Source organism: Sprattus sprattus (assembly GCF_963457725.1).
Source record: "Sprattus sprattus genome assembly, chromosome: 2".
Lineage (NCBI taxonomy): Eukaryota > Metazoa > Chordata > Actinopteri > Clupeiformes > Clupeidae > Sprattus > Sprattus sprattus.
In genome coordinates, this window is record NC_137921.1 from 57,739,927 (window position 1) to 57,757,401 (window position 17,475).

Genomic DNA, 17,475 nt, shown 5'->3' on the forward strand with positions numbered 1-17,475 from the left:
CCTGAAACATTCAACTTCTGCCAATATGAGAGAAAAATAAACTGTCAGTAACAAGGAAAGTGTCTATTTGATGTTGAGTGTATTCTTGCTGTTGTAATTATATAGTATTTTATTTGAAAAGCAGGTTCTGCAGAGCACACGTCTTTATCTGATTACTCACTGATGGTCGATATGTTAATGCCGCATAGCTAATGACATTCATCGTGACTCATCGAGAGAACAGCTAAAGTTAGACAGTGCCTCCATAAAACCGCCTGTTTCTTACCACAGAACGAGGACGAGGACCTGCCCAGAGAGAGGGAGCAGGCGTGCCCTGGGAAGCTGAAGATGACGTTTGAGGAGCTGGAGAAGGAGCGCCAGGAGCACCAAAGGAAGCAGGCCGAGGAGGTGGCCAAACGGCGCCTGTTGGAGGAGAAGAAAGGCTTCAAGGAGGCCAAACTCTTAATGGTATTGAACAAAATTATAATTAGTAGACCGTTCAGATGTAAGCATACATTTGAAATGGTCAAAAGATTAAACCGAACACATGTGTAATGGGACACAATGACTCATCCTCTTTTTTGCTGATTTTGTTAGGGGTCTGACGAGGAGGACATGCAGGATGACCTCATGGACAAGGAGGAGGTCAGGCCTGGCAAGCTGAGACTGAGCTTTGAGGAGTTGGAGAGACAGAGAGTGGAGGAGGAACGCAAACGTGCTGAGAAGGAGGCAAAGAGACGGATGGAGGAGGAAAGGAAAGCCTTTGCCGAGGCCAGAAAGAGCATGGTCAGTAGTGTATTTATCACACTCCCTGAAATATCAGTTGTCATCTTTTATTATAATATGTATTATAGCTGCATGTCACTTGTGATCAGCTTGCTTTTAAATTAAACTATGTACAGTAGCTGCCAAGCTTTTTTCAAAACAATATTGATAGACACCAAATACCTGAATGATTGGCACTGTCCATCTGTCTTTTTTCATAGCTCCTAGACGAGGATGACGACGTCTTGCTGGCCATGATCAGCAGTGAGGGTGCCAAGCCAGGGAAGCTGGGCATCAGCTTCGAGGAGCTGGAGAGACAGCGGAGGGAAGAGGAGCATAAGAAGAAGGAGGAGGAGGCTAAGCGTCGCCTCGAGGAGGAGAAGAGACTATTTGCAGAGGAACGCAAGAACATGGTAGGGCAGCAGAAAAAAGAAGTTGGGTGTGAGTCCCCTAACGTGTCAGCATGAATCAGGCCTGCCACCTGTCCCACACTAATCTCTAACAAACAGGAAAAGGGGGCCTGCAAAATGATCACGGCTCGCTTCCCTGTCGATGGCATTATGGCATATTTCATTTCAAAAAGCTAACACAATTGGCATTATAATGTAGCTAATATGGCAACTGACTTACAAAGCATGGCATGCACTCCAGCTTACGTACTGATATCATCTGAGCACAGAAATCAATATTCCCGACCTAACCGTCTGTTTACCCTGAGTTCTACAACTCCTAATGAAGTTCTAATGGGGTTTAACTTCAAATATCAACACAACCCAGAGTTATTTCTGTGAACTCTGATGTGCTCATATGGTCACTCAGTTCTTCTGCAAATTATCTTTTTAAGAGCCCTGGAGAGGATCATGAAAGATATATGACTACATATGGAGATGGAGAAGTAAGACACTTTCCATTTGACATTCCAATTGACTGCCATTCGATTGTCATGTAACTAGGCGTACTCTTGAAATCTTCATATGCTATGCTATGCTATGCTATGCTATGTGTAATCAAAATAGGATGTTCTTACAAAACAAGGTGCAACCAATTCAGCCAAATATAAGAAATCTTCATCGTCACTTGTTTTGTTTTTCAGAGCTGTATCAAAGAGCGCATGTATGCATAGACTGCCACATGTATAGATGTTGTATGATGAGACTGCGATGTATGACAGATAGTTCATATTAGAGGCCAATAGCTTGTAATTCTAAATTCATTACATGCAGAAATCACATGACTTTCAGACTAATACACACTGCAGAATGTGAGCTCTGTAGTACCTGGTTCTAAAACTGGGGTTATGCAGCGGCTTGCTCTGTCTCAACAGGTACAGGATGATGATGAGGGGGATCTGATGAAGACGACGTCTCAGGAAGCACTGCACCCTGGGAAACTGGAGATGAACTTTGAGGAGATGCTGAAGATGAAAGGGAAGGCAGAGAGGAAACGCAAGGAAGAGGAGAAGCGTAGGAAAAGGGAGCTGGAGAAAAAGGAGTTTGAACAGCTCCGGCAAGAGATGGAGGAGGTCTGTTAGCACTCATAGTAACTCCAAATAATTAATTCTAAATTGTCTCATCAGGGAGTAACAAACAATGATGGCAAACAAAAGTAATTTTGTGTAATTACAGTAGCCCCAAGAGAGAGAACATTTAGAGAGTTAAATAAATATGGTAGATTATAGTAATTATAACTATAGTACCTATTCTATGATGACCTTGTGACTTCCTGGGTTTTTTGAAGGATGTGGTCAATGAAAGCTCAGAGACGGTGAGCGCCGAGTATGAGGAGTTAACAAAGCTGAAGCGAACCGGCTCCATTCAAGCCAAGAACCTGAAGTCCAGGTTTGAGAAGATCAAGCAGCTAACCGATGAGGATATTCAGAAGAAGATTGAGGAGGAGAGAGCGAGAAGGAAAGCCATTGATCTTGAAATCAAAGAGAGGGAGGCTGAGCGATTCCAGGAGGTACTGCAAGAGCATGCTTTCTCTCTCCTCACCAATAGGGATTAGCATCAATCTTTTGTTCAGGGATGAGTGTGCCAGCTTGTCCGGTCCATGCCTGAAACGTTGTCCTACTAAATAAACTTGTATCCATTATCACAGGCCCTGCTCTATGACCATAATGAATACTGGACCTTTGTACGCTGTGAAGTATTTGTCATAAATATAATTTAAGTTTAGGGGTTTTGTCTGCATAGGATGAAGAGGAAAACAGAATGGAAGGTGCAAAAGAGGTGGACGCTCCGTTTAAGCAGAAGGTGGACATGCGCGCACGCTTTGAGCAAATGGCCAAGGCCCGTGAGGAGGAGGAGAGGAGGAGAATTGAGGATCAGAAGCTGCAGAGGATGCAGTTTGAACAGCAGGAGATTGATGCGGCTCTCCAAAAAGTAAATCTCAAGAGGAGGCCACTGTTCAAGTACACTGTAGTCTGAGCTTTGGCCTGCTGCATGGAGGACGCCACATGCATGAGTGGCACCTGTTGGCGTGATACTTCCATTTCAAAAAAAGAAAACCTAAAGAGAGTGTTTTTGTGGTACGATTTATGATGTGTTTTGTGGCAGACAAAGGACGATGAGGAAGAGGACGAGGGAACCATCATCAATGGCTCGGCAGCGTACGACGATGAAGAAGACCACGCCAGGTCCGGTGCTCCGTGGTTCAAAAAGCCCCTGAAAAACCAGTCGGTGGTAGACGCCGAGCCCGTGCGGTTCACTGTGAAGATCACAGGCGAGCCCAAGCCCGAAGTCACCTGGTGGTTCGAGGGTGAGATGCTCCCTGACAGTGAGGACTATCAGTACATTGAGCGGGGTGAGACCTTCTGCCTTTACCTGCCCGAAACCTTCCCGGAAGATGAGGGAGAATACATGTGCAAAGCCGTCAACAGCCGAGGCACTGCCGCCAGCACCTGTATCCTCACAGTGGAAAGTAAGAATTGGTGTGCTCCTCACACTAACTCCGATGCACGCTGGCATGCTCTCTCCTTCATCATTTCATGACTAACCCAGAGGGGAATGCATGCTCCTCTTCCTCGTCTATGCTATTTTTTATTATGAATATCCCCATTATCGTTAGCAACATCATCGTCATAATCTTTATCTCCCTCAACTAATTTTGGATAACGGCCTTCTCTTTTCCTTTTCTAGCTGAGGACTACTGATTCACCCCTTCAGTGGAACGTTCCCCTGTCCCTTGTTTTTTTTTTGTAAATCTTCATTTCTCATGGTAGGGCCAAACAACAGGGAGGAGGCGGCAGCATTATTCTTTCATTTTTTTCTCTCTCTTTCCCTTTTGCCATTCCTCCAAAGGAGAACACACATTGCTATAAGTGCAAAAATGTTGTTTACATTTGACTCAACACAAACCTGCACTCACTGTCAATAAACATGCTCAAATCAGAAAGAAATCAGTGCCAAAACTCAAGTTTTGTTCCCACATGTGGTTGCTATCATGAATTGTGCAAAAATTATACTCTGTTTTTAAATTATACTCTTGCAAAAGTCATGAAACTTTCAACTGATTTGATGATTTCCAACAAAAACAAAAAAGATAATATGATATTCCTTCTTGTGATCTAATGTTTCTTTTCTAAGTTCAAAATGAGTCTCAAAAGTGTAGAAAACTGAAGGTACAGTTTTGCATACCAATTAGAATATCTGTTTAGAATGTTTTACTTTTACATTTTGTGATTTAAATATTTGATTTATGTTCATTTTAACTGAATGTAAACAAGTTTATATATCTACAAAAGTTTTTAATGTACTGAATGTTGACTCTAACAGACTGGACATTAAGGCACTGTAACAACACAGTTATAACACATAGTAACAAATGTGGTTTTGGTTAGACAGAATATTTGTGATATATGAAATTATAATAAAACTGCTAAAATAGTAATCTGGTGAGACTGGTGTTTCTTCATATCTGAGTCATATAAAAGGATGATTTTAAATAGCCTTTGCTGTTCAGATAAGGGCTTCCTGAAAGAAGACTTCCGTTGGAAAGTATTCAGGCCATAGAACCCAATGGAACCAGCACCACATGCATTCACATATGCTGAAGTGATGAAGATTTTAACTGAAATTGTAGCTGTTATGGCGTACCTGCCAAATGTTACTCATATTATGTGCACTACTCCCTTCTCTTTTTCACTAGGTGGCAGTATTACATAGAGTGCAAATGTTGACACGTGGTTCTGTTGTAACGCGATGTCAGAGGTAACCATAGAGACAGCAAGACACTAGCTGGCTAACTTGAGGCTAACAAGTAGCAAACTCGCTGACTAAATGGCTGAAGAGTCTGCACTGTAGTGTTAAATCCGCCAATGAATGTATGCTATGTAATTTCGTGTTTGTCAGATCTATCTGAAAAAGGTTGGGTTATGGTAAGGGTTTCTGTATGTTAACTCTATGAAAACGTTAGATTTAATCCGTGTTGATCCAAGCTTTTCCAGCAAATATGGGGAAAATGGTGGAGGAAGTATCTGCATCACTCGTCAGAGAATATCTCAGTCGAAAAGTAAGTTGACGGCAAGCTGCGTTCCTGGAAAGAGTACTGACTAGGTAATCCTAGCGAATAATATGGCAAATAAACCTGCGTCATGTCATGTTTACGCAGAGAGGCCTATTGACTGCTTTGCTCAGCCAACAGGTCAAAAAGGCTGTGAAATTAGTTGGTTAGCATAGCAGGTTTGATAGCTAGCGATAACTAGCTACCCTAAGATATCCATAATAGACAGCAGCTGGCTTTACTTTGTAGCCCAGGCTATTTTCCCCTGCTAACCCACCAAATTGCAACAACGTACACGTCAGGTGTCGATATCTGTTTTGTCACGCACTGTTCAAATATGCAATCTTTCTCAGGGACTGAAAAAGACTATTGCTTGCTTGGACGAGGAATTCCCCCGGTCAAGTTCCAGCATAAATAGTAGGGAAGATTTACGCCGACTTCTTCATCTTGATAATCTTTACAAGAAAAATAAGGTATGTATTAGATGTAAGCTCATACAGTAACTACCCATCACAGCTAATAACGTGACCCATTTCATGCACCATACACAGCGCAGAGAAGTCACTTAAAAATGTATCGATTTGTTAACCTTTAGGTACAGGAGTTTCCATTTAAAACACTGTTGGAACTCGTTGTATGGCACCGTACTGAAGAGGGCGGAAGCACCAAGAGAAAGCAACATAGTAGTGACTCTCAGGCACCTATAGGTGAGAGGAGCCTGATAAATCCTACTAGCTCCACTGTAATCGTTGCAAGTGGAACGGATGACAGCACTGCAGGCTTTGTTCAGCGTAAATCAAACGTGTCAAGGTATACTTTGGGATTTTTGTTACATAAGGAATTCTACTTCCTATAGATATTTTCAATGGACTTGGAAATTCATCACACACGTTATGTGTTATTTACAGATCGCCAAAAAGTGAAACTATCAGTTCACCTCCCAGAGTGCTGACATCTTACTCCAAGGGGGTAAAACCTCCAATCAGCCCTAACTCCAATCTTACTGAGGGTGCATCAGACAGGCTATCTCTGCCCAGCAGCCAAGATACTTCTAGCTCACCAGTTGGAATGGACCAGTCCACAGAAAAGAGGAGATTTGTCAGTGAGAGCCACAGAAGCAAGACCACTCGGGTTCAGAGGGGCATGATGGCAGGTCCGGTGGCCAACTCTTCCCTGGTAAGGATGGTTTTCCTTTGTCTCAGCCTGCCAGAGAGCCGACACATTTCACTTCAAAGGTTCAGTCACTCTGCACCAGAATTAACCCATAGTGATGACCACCTTCTTTCCTCCCCATCAGGAAGGCAGTAAAAAACGTGTGACACGCAAGTTTGCAGGCTCCTCCCCTCTCTCAGCGAAGGATGGAGAAATGAAAGACGATAACGACTGGATAAACAGCTCGACTCGCAACACCACGTCTTACAGCACGTTATCAGAGAAGGGGACACCGAATCCCCCTGCCTACTGGGAGAGGGTTGAGGACCTGCCCTCTGAGGGCCATCCACCAGGCAGGGAATGTGCTGGCTCTGAGGAAGTCCACAGCGTCAGGCCTCAACCTCACATGTAATTGAACTCTATTTACTTAATGTTTGCTCTTAAGAGGGACATACAAGGAGAATAGTGGGGACTGGATGCTTCTTTTGTGGATTTCTGGATTTATGCTTCTTTTGTGGGTTTCTGAATCTAAAGGGAAGATTCTCTGCATGTTGCATTAGTAGCAGTTTTCAGTGTAAACTTATGTCGTATGAAACCCTGTTGTCTTAATTAATGGGTTTTGTCCCAGACTGCTTCCTTTCATGGTCATCCAGTCTTTGTGTTGATGATTAATTGTCAGGACATACTTTCAGTGGTACTGAAATTCTTACTAGAAAAGTTATTTTTTTTGTCCTAGACGCGTACTGGAAGTGAGTCCAACTGCTGCTGATGTCCATATGTCAACAATGACGCTTGGTAAGTTAGTGTGCAGTGATAAGCATACTAAAGCAGTTATGGTGTGCTGATTTGAGTAAATTCTGAATTTAAATGCATTTTGAATACACACTGATTGGCCCAAATACCAGAAAACAGAACACATATAATAATAATTTAGTTCAAGTTCTTTTAAAGAAACACATATGACCTGCTAGATTGCTGTGAGTTTACAACTACAACTTCCACTGTCGTGTTTAATGGAAAGGAACATTATTTTGCTGCCTGTAAAGATTGCTTTTCATTTTTATTTCTGCAAGTGGTGTGTCTGTTCCTCTTCAGATGATATTGATGATGAGGAGGAGGAGCTATGCGGTCTCGCTAGACCGCCCCTCAATCACTGTCTGCCTCAACACACTTTTGACTTGCACCCAATAGATCTTCCCACTGCCACTGTAAGTGTCCTTGGCCAGGAACAGGAGTTTGTTTTTGGTTGCCTTTCACATTTTCTAGTGATATATTTACTTGTTTGTAATTTCTTGCAGGCCTTGAAAGATATCCTCCTTGGTTCTCCAGTCAGTTGCTTTGGGGAAGAATGGAAATGTCAAAGTTTCAGCTTTTCGGATAAACCCGCCTTAAGATATGGGATTATACAGAGAAAGGTATGGCTTGAATTTAGGCTCATATCCAGGAAAGGATACTATGTAACAGTAGGCAATCCTCCGACATCATTACCACTCATTAGTACTAAGCCAGCTGCCTGAATGGCAGTCTTAATGTGTAAAAAAAGTGCTTGATTTATACGTCAACTGGTCTTGATAACTACATTACAAAAAGTTGTACCGTTACAATGTACGTTTCAGTGAGTAGTGTACAAAATGTTGTGGTACTGGTTCACCATACTTCATACCAAGACAATTAAAAATGCATGTGTGTGTGTGTGTGTGTGTATGTGTTCTGAAGGGTGGTCCTTGTGGAGTATTGGCTTCTGTACAAGCCTGCATTCTGCAGAAACTTCTGTTTGAAGACATGGAATGTGACTCTGCTTTTCAGTGAGTGATACTCTCTCGAACATCCCCGACCCCAGTCCCAACACCCCCCAATGTTTGGCAGGCACAGTAGGCTACCAGTGAGTGTCACTCGTAAGATAATGAACTGTCCCTGTGATTATTTTCAAATCCTCTGTAGGCAAATGCAGCCATCACAGTCAAAAAGGACTCGGTGCCTTGCTTTGGCTATCGCTGACATCCTCTGGAGGGCTGGAGACAAAAGGAAAGCCGTTGTGGCGATGTAAGATTGTTGGCAATAGACAAAGGTTTGCATGTGAGCGAGAATTAAATGAAGTTATGAGTACGATTACGTTTGAGTCCTTAGCATTGTCACTGTTTGAATTGTACACTGGATCTTTGCAGAAACTCTGGAAGACGTCATTTTACTCCTGTGGGACACTACAAATCAGATGGGGTTCTTGAGATGGTGAGACATTTAGGCATCCTGACAAACCGTATGCCCCACTTCATGATTTCCAAAGCGATGGGAGTTTATACATATACCTTTACAAAGTTACAAATGATCATACTCATGCAAATACTCATATTCAAAATGAAGGCAATGCAGGTATTATAAATATGTCTCTTGTTTTGTGTAACACGTTTTTCTCTTTATATCTCAGTGTCCATTTGTAGTTTTTCATGTTTTGACTGAAAAGGGTTTGGAATTTTCAAGTATAAAGGCACCACAAGCACCCACAGCTTTTGGTCATATTTTGCAGATTACCTGCAGCATGGTTAACAGTTTGGCAGAACTCAGATTGTTTTTGGAGCAGCATGTATCACAGGTAAACCCTAAGGGCACCTTTTATTGCATGCTTTCTCTCATCGGCTTGATATTCAGGCTCTGGGGTTTTTCACGGTGTTAGCGAGTCTGTATTTCAGTACGAATTTATAGATCACACTATCATCATTTTAACGTACACTGTATACTAGCAATGTTCCACGCTTTGTTTGATAGTTTTTTTTTATCATTGTTGTAGTTTGAGTTGGGTCCCTTTGGGTGTGTTCTCCTCACTATCTCTGCCATCCTCTCCAGATCGATTGAGGGGTAAGTAAGCAACGTTACCAAATAAATAATCAGCAGGGTTTAACTGACAAATGACACCACGATTGCTAACTGGTTTCACTATCCACTGCATTGAAGATTGAATATGTGTATATAAGTATAGCCGTAGCAGTACCAAGGGTAGGAATCCCAAAGAGTTTGAAGGTTCAAAGTACTATGTGCTTTCCCCACTCCGTTGGTTTTCAGTAAAAGCGTCTGCTACCTCGAGGAATGCAGATGTGGGAAACAGCTTCTACCCAAGAAAATGCACTGTTGACAAATGGCATACTTCTGCTGTTCTATGCTGTTTCCACTGTTCTCATTTCCAGAGTTGCGGTAGCCGCATTTGGAGAAAATGATGTAATTCTGTGTTACATGAGTTCAAGTCCATGTGCCCTAGTGCGCTTAGAGTTAGGCATTGTAGAATTGTGGTATTTCAAACGCACTCTGTCCATTTATTCATTCTGTTTGTCTGCATTCATTCTCAGATTGCGCAGTGACATGGATGTGCCCACGACCACTCTCATAGGAGCCCATGGCTACTGCACACAGGTCTGTAACAGGCTGCTGTTCCTCTGAAACACGGCAGGTAGATAGTAGCCAGTGCTGACACGCACCCTGCCCTGGTCTGTTGTACATCAGAATCAGGGTCTGATCCCATATAGAGTCGACTGGTGGTCTATGAATGAACAGTACATAGAGAGGATGCATCAACTCATTTCCGTTGCCCTTGCTTGTTCCAGGAGCTGGTCAATCTCCTGCTGTGTGGCCGAGCCGTTTCGAACGTCTTCAATGATGAGATGAGGCTGGACTCAGGGAATGGCATTTTCACCTTGCTGAAAGGAGTCTCCTGCCGCAGTGACATCGGATTGCTCTCCTTGTTTGAACATTACAATATATGTAAGGTATGATCATAAAGAAATGGGAATCTTCCATAAGTATTGATATAAAGGGTAATCGTCACTCCCCAATCTCTGACCTATGGAGGGAACACCATGGCCTCATACTAAAGCGCCACCCTGTGGCTTGTAAGGAGTCTCTCACTGTAGTTCCACTTACCAGCACTTATTGCATGGTAATAACAATGTCTGTAGATTAGATGTATGTGTATTTATATATATATATGATGTAAATATGTGCGATGAACTAAAATCATTTCAAATGGATATTATTTTGACTTTTTAAGGTTGGAGAGTACCTGAAGCGTCCTAGATCTCCGATCTGGGTTGTATGCAGTGAGAGCCATTTCAGCGTGCTCTTCTCCTTGAACAAGAGCCTGACCTCAGACCTGTTCGAGGAGACAACTTTTGACCTTTACTACTATGATGGCCTGGCCAACCAGCAAGAGCAAATACGCTTGACAGTCTGTAAGTCAGTCTGGCATGCCTATCCATTCCAGTGCAGTTTTTTGTCCATTCTTTTTAATTGTGCTTCACAGGGAATTGAATTGCATTTGCACAGTATAATGTTCCCTGAACTTGTTGAATTACTTAAGGAAGGTTGCGTTTTTAAGGAAGGCTGTACACCGCCAACTGTAAACACTTGTCAGTTTTTTGTAACGTTTGGCACAGATTCTCCTCATATTCTGGCAGCTGCGACTGACAGATATGCACTGAAGAAATACAAGTATGTGTTTATGACAGAGCCAGACTTAATTCAGAAAAGCAAGCAGTGTTGAACTGTAAATCCCACCTATCATAACAGCGAGTAGCTGTACCTGTCTGTCAACCCTGTAGCTACCTACTTCATATATCCACAGGGGTCATTGGAGGGAACACTAATGGGGTAATGGATTAGCTGATCAATTCTAATCATGGATGAATGAATTCTATATAACTTCCATCAAACTTGCTGATAGTACATGGAACACAGTCATTCAGTTATCATGGCTGTTATTCACACCTTTTTGCTTCCCCTTATATACCACCTGCTGTCATTGGTCAGGCATTTCAAAGATGGCTGTTGGCGGTGAGTGTGGGGACGGTGATCTCATTCCTCCTCTGGAGCACTGCATACGGACGAGGTGAGGGGAACTGACTTCAGACTAGTTATTTTCAGCTACAGGCACTTGCTAAAGCCCCTTGAAGACAAACCAGCATTCAAGTCATTGTAATAGTAGTTTTCTGTGAGCGCCAGAGACTTAAGGAGCAACAGAGCTGTTAACCAGAGTGCTTAGAAACAAAGCAGAATTCTGCTCTGGGTTTGATTGCTTTGCTTAATGCTCATTACTAAGAGCAACATAAATATAAACCAGACGTTGTACCCAAATCCACATCAATTTACTGGCCCTGCCCTTTTCTTATTGATCCTGTCGTGGTAACAGGATGCAAACTATTTTATTTTATTTTAGATTTAGATTTGATCACGTCTCTTCTTTTGTAATCCCCAGATGGAGGAATGCAGTGGTCGACTGGAATGATACAGAGCCTATACTTTGATTGGACATTTAAACTCATTTAGACAGACATTTTAAGATGGTTCATTCCACCCCTCCGGCAGCTTCTTCACATATTGTATGGTTTGTAGTATTTATTGCACATATGACATTTATAAAGTAATACTGCTCCTCTCCCAGGATTCACCTTGTCCTTTTCTAACATGGTTACACCAGACCACCTAAGGACGTTAACATTTATGAAGTTCAGGAAACACAAGCCTTTTATGTGCCTATAGCCAAATGAATATAACCTGTACTGTAATTTCTTTTCTTAAACAATTCTGTATTGTATTGTCATTTTGACATTTCTTTGAATGTATAACAGATTTGACCATTGCCTCATGACATTGTTAACATGAAGTAATGTTTCTCCTTGATGTGCCTATGCATGTGTGACATATGTTTACCACATATGACGTCATTTATTAGGGTCCCTAAAGCCTTTCAGAGTATTTTTTGACAAAGCAGTGAAAGTAAATAAAGCCTGTTGTGTCTGCAGGCTTCTGTGCAATATCTCCACATGGTTGCTGGGTGGGGAAACAAACAAAACAAAACAGTGGTTAGAATCTGTTACGTTGAGTGGAGTACCGGTTTCATTTGTCCCTGCATAAAGATGTGTTGTGAACTTAAACTACTAACTACCTAAGAACTTAATAATAATAATGCATGTATGCTATTAGATTGCCAGGTGTTTGGTAAGAAGTTTGCCTTGATGTTCTGACTGCTACAGTTTTTTCCTACGCTGTCGTCTGTTTTTAACGTGTAAACGGCATATTGTACGTAATAGGGCTGTTCTGGTCTTACAGTGTTTTGCATTTAGGCATAACCTAGGATGCAGCTAAGGACTGTGCTGGCAATGTTCTCTTTAGAACAAAGAAATAAAATCTGTTTTCAAAGCAAGCAGACCAAATACAACTATATGCTCTTTTGTCTGAAGTAGGTTTGCTTATGTTTTTTAAGATCTTCTTGTCACCACAGATAGGCCTTCTAAAAAGATAGGATCAGTTTATCTCAATGTTATTGAGGAAATGATTGTATCATTCAATGAAGAAATATCCACCTTATTTCTTGAAACTATCACGCATTGCTAAGCAACAGTAAACAAAACTAGTAGCCTGCTGTCCATACAATGTCTATAAGTGATTATAGGCAAATAGTCTGAATAATGTTTTACTGAGATCTTAAAATATGTTGTGAAAAACTGTTGTGGTTTATCTACAGTTACGTTTGCTTTGGTTTGCTTTGGCACACTTTATATCCCATAGACGCACAAATTACAATTTCTGGCTACGCCCCTGTGAACGCAGTCAAATGTTGGCAATACCTTTTGGGCAAGGTATGCACATAGATAGAAAAGCCAAAGCGCTTCAAGACAGCTGTTTGAAATGCGTCCAAGAACCGTTGATGTCTGAGTCATCCCCTTATGTTCACTGAAATGTGCGCCTCACTCCCTCTTCCCCAACTCCCTATCTTGACGTGGTGGATGCTTCACATCTTGTCTAGTCAAAAGTGATCTGAGAGCCTGAGACCTTGAAATGCGTATCGAACAATTTCCTCGAACTGCCCCTCTTGGCTCAATTTTGCATTAGCCGCATAGTGGGGAGACTGAATAACAAGCTAAGACGAAGCCTGGTGAAGGCCATTAGCTATACTGTGAGTAATAACCGTCCTTCCTGAGGTGAAAGATGATTGCATAGCCTAACTGATTCTTTTCATATTAACTATTGAGGCAGTTTGTCAGCCTTATGTGTCACCTCAGTCCCGCGCAGGAGATCGAAGAGGTCCTGCTTCTGCTATGTATAGAGCCCGGTTTCCACCTGGATAAATCCATGGTACGTCTTTTGAGTTGGCATGGGAACATGGCTGAAATGCGTAAATGTCAGTACGTGGAATAATATTCTTTTCTGGACATCATCATCTGAATGTGTCAAATGTGAATTGAATCTGCAAGGCTTCTCATGGTAGACATTAGCCTGGACTGCTGTGATGGGTAGAAGTCATTTTGATTATTATTTCGACTCTTGTCCCACTGTGGGTCTTCTGTCAGGCTGGCCTGGTCCATGTAATTCATATTGGGACAGTGCCCCACCCTACCCCCAACCCAGGCCTTTTGGCATGCTCCAGCTTGGGTCTTCTGTGGCAACTTTAGGTATACCCATATGCATAGCTACACCATGGTCACGCTAGTCCTGAACATGAGCTGTATTACTGTGACTCACCTGAGCACAGCCACCACCCTGCCCGGGCATGCTACCGTAGCTAGCAGCCCAAACAGCATCATGGAGGCAGCTGTGTTCACAGCCACCCAGATGTTAGCTGGAGACTCACTCGCCAGTGGTGTGGTGCTTGGAGCCAGGCCAGAGAATGTGACTGGCCTTGCGATGAATAGCCAGAGCTGGCTCTCCATGCTTTTTTACTGTACAGGATGTTTTTTTTTTATCTGCAAAAAAAAATTAAATACAGAACTTGTTTTTTGAGGTTATGCAGGCATTTGGGATTTTACGATCTACTGCTTTTCTGGAATAGATATTTGGTGTAATTACCAGTGGATAGAAAATCTGCGGATTTAAACTTGTTTCCTTCTCATACTGTGACTCACAATGTCACTCTAAGCCAAGGTACTGCTACTGCGCCCTCATTGAGGTTTGACCGTGTGCTTACATCACAACAACATATAAGACCCACTGAAATAGAATGGCTCTTTGACTTTGGGGTAATTTGTTGGTGTAGGACATATTATGGCACAAAAAAATCCTTTTTTCCCTCCTTAAATGAGCTATTTCCAGCAATTGCATCCAGTCTACACTGTACTGTAATAACACATGGTGATGTGCAACAGGACTCTGCTACTTACAGCCCGATTAGAGATCGGAGACCAGTATTTCTCCTGCTTTAGACACACATCTAGGTTATCTGTGCTGTGATGTGTGTGTTCCTGTGTACACTCACAGCTCAGATAACCTAGATGTGTGTCTAAAGCAGGAGAAATACTGGGTTAGGAAGTCACAGGAAGACCATCATTATCTAACATGTAGATCACCACATGCTCAGTGGTAGTCGTAGTAACGCTCATGTGTGTTGCTCTTCCTCCAGCCCTGTGAGTGTTCTGAGAAGGAGGAGCACCCTCCTTCAGCACTAGCAGGTTGGCACATGACATCTCTGATTGAAAGGACTTAAGTGACATGACATCAAAGAATGAGTGTAACATCTCAAACAGAGAATAACATGTTCACCTGTCACCTGTTTTATTTGTTTTATATACATATGAATGAATAAATGGCTTTACATATGCCATATTACATATCTATTTCCAGATGATTGCATTACCTTCCATTCACACGAAGTAAGACCTTTATAGCACATGAGACACAGTATTCATAGGATTATTTCCTCACAAGATAGCACACTGGAACTCATTGTATGTTACTTGATAGTAAAACATTTCATAAATCAAACCACAGAGCAATAATAGTTCATATGAATATTACCTCGATTTAAACTCTACCTCCGAATGCTTAGTGGATCATAAACTACAGCATCACATTTCTTGTAGAGTAACTGGTTTACCTCCACCAATTCATTGTGTCATTCATATTACATAATTAACAGTCTGATTCTGTACAAACTTATCATTATTTGAATGTTTATTATTTTACACTTATGTAATTGTTAACATATTTACAAAGATTCTTCTATTATTTCCATTAGTTCAATTCTTATACAAATACAATATTTCAAATTATGTTCATGGGAATTTAAAGTTACAGGTAATCTTGACTCTATGTCACATGTTCTACCACCTTTAAGTGCTGCACCTTAGAATTATGAAGGGCACTATATCAATTATAATAATATAAAAAGACATGCAACGGAACGGAACAGCTCTGTTGGCTCTTGTTTGCTTTCAGCAATTCTTCCTCCCTGATAGCAGAGTGGGTGTGGCGCCATTCTGGCTCACTTCTGTGTCATAGTCAAAATGTGAGCAGTAAATTGTGGAAGTGTTGCCTTTATTTTTACCAAATTTAAAACAGTTTCATTACATTTAAACTTAGAAGCAACCAACCAACTTTTCCTAATTCCTGTATTCTGGTTAACTTTTCAATATTGTTAACGTCCACATTCATGTTTGATAATGTTTAAAATTCCTTTTTAACTCGAGACGCGACACACATTTCTCCTACATGAGAGAGGGCATACCAAGTCCTTAACTGTGACTTGCTGTCCAGAGAACAGCCTACAGTAGCTAAGTAAAGAACAGTAAGCAATTTAAAAAAACCTAAAATCTTTCTCTTAAAATCAGGGGGTCTGGGGAGAGGGGCATTAATCTTGAGGTCATGCTGATTCTAATGTGATCAAACACACGGTGAGCTGAACAGCAGCACTCAGTCAAGGGCCATCTGGTGTTGTATTTATGGAGCCGCAATAATAGAACACAACCCACCCACACACTATAATATCATACTATAACAAGGACCCCACTTCTCAACTAGCAACAATATCAGTTTCACATTGTGTTTCTGGCAGTATTAAAACTATTAGCGTTGCATAGTTCATAGATAGCATACTCCATGTAACTGTAGTCTACGTGATACGCAGGTATACGCTGTATAACCACCAAAAACGTTTGTGGGTTTGCGTATATCCACTAAAACCTATGTCTCCACTAAAACCTAGGCCAGGGGGGAGCTGTGGCACCGACCAATCACAGACAGTATTCCCACCACAGAAAACTAGACTACAGCACTGCATGTTACATATTCAAATGACTCTCATTGGTTGAGATGGAAAAAGGTTTTTCACTCAGAAGTACAAGTTATATTGTTTGTTTATCTATTTGATGCTGTTTGGAAGGTACATGCCTGTTGAAAGTACTACCTAAAAAACATACAACTCATTTATATGGAGTGAAATAGACAAACACAGTATTTGGTCAGTGACATATCATATATACAGTACAGTTTGTATAAGAAGGCCGTCTGCCAGAAAAAAAATAAATCATCCTCAAAAACAAACCTGAAGGTCAGAGGTTTATCACAATTCAGTTTCCTTTTCATTTTCATCCAAGTGGAGAAACAGATGGCCAAAGAAACAAAAACTGCTCTGCTCTTCCAAATATTCTCAGGATTCTCATTACATTAACAGGTTTTAAAGACTCAGCAGGAAATGTACTCCGATTTCTTTTAAATGCGTCTTGGGGGGCTCAGTGGGTAGGTGCATGACAGTGTCAGTGCCATACATGGCTTGTGAATTAGACGTGCTGGCAGATTTCTTTAATTCAGGTTTGTTCATTCTCTGGGCGCTCGTGGCATGAGGAGGTGGAGAGAGCGATTCACAATGCCAGCATGCCAGGGATCAAAGAAGGAGCAACTGGCATCACGTCGGATAAACGTCACTTTGCTGCCATTTTCTTGTATGCACCCTCACAAATGATCCCCCAACAACCGGGAGGACTCTGCCAGCCAGTACATCCTGCCCTTTACAGAGTGCTATTAAATGGCAAGGTGGATTGAGGGTCCACTGCTTGATGTAAAGGCCCCATACCCCCCAACCCGGACCCATCCATTCATCAATGAAACAAGTGTAGCACAAGTAAGCACTTAATCACATTTGCAGCAGGAAATGTTTGAGCTGGTCACATCTGTAAACATTTTGATGTGGAATGAAAATCCTTCCTTGATTTCTTTGTAATGTGGCCTGGATTCACTCAGCACATCTCTTTGACTACATTCCAACTTTGTGGAAGTTGTGTTGAGGTACATTTCATTTCATTCATGTTTTTGATACAATTAAAC

At 41.7% G+C, this 17,475-nt stretch overlaps 2 protein-coding genes across 2 annotated transcripts in view; both read left to right on the forward strand.

The window, feature by feature from the left end:
• nexn (nexilin (F actin binding protein)) overlaps positions 1-4,632 on the forward strand; it is a 10,640-nt gene extending 6,008 nt beyond the window's left edge. The window contains exons 7-14 of the mRNA XM_080832338.1: positions 271-447; positions 577-765; positions 966-1,157; positions 2,069-2,266; positions 2,482-2,703; positions 2,937-3,125; positions 3,300-3,663; positions 3,882-4,632. Coding sequence (XP_080688464.1) covers positions 271-447; positions 577-765; positions 966-1,157; positions 2,069-2,266; positions 2,482-2,703; positions 2,937-3,125; positions 3,300-3,663; positions 3,882-3,895 — 1,545 coding nt within the window. The 3' untranslated portion in view covers positions 3,896-4,632. The remainder of the gene's footprint in view (positions 1-270; positions 448-576; positions 766-965; positions 1,158-2,068; positions 2,267-2,481; positions 2,704-2,936; positions 3,126-3,299; positions 3,664-3,881) is intronic.
• Positions 4,633-5,193: 561 nt separating this feature from the next.
• On the forward strand, positions 5,194-12,014 carry mindy4 (MINDY lysine 48 deubiquitinase 4; the record flags this gene model as incomplete). The annotated part of the gene is made up of 18 exons (XM_080832339.1): positions 5,194-5,253; positions 5,598-5,717; positions 5,840-6,054; positions 6,153-6,420; positions 6,542-6,804; positions 7,133-7,191; positions 7,492-7,604; positions 7,695-7,811; positions 8,113-8,201; positions 8,338-8,439; positions 8,562-8,625; positions 8,921-8,986; positions 9,182-9,249; positions 9,735-9,798; positions 9,990-10,151; positions 10,433-10,613; positions 11,191-11,269; positions 11,636-12,014. 18 exons carry the CDS (start codon positions 5,194-5,196, stop codon positions 11,682-11,684), a joined length of 2,139 nt encoding a protein of 712 aa, XP_080688465.1. The 3' UTR covers positions 11,685-12,014.
• Positions 12,015-17,475: the final 5,461 nt, after the last annotated feature.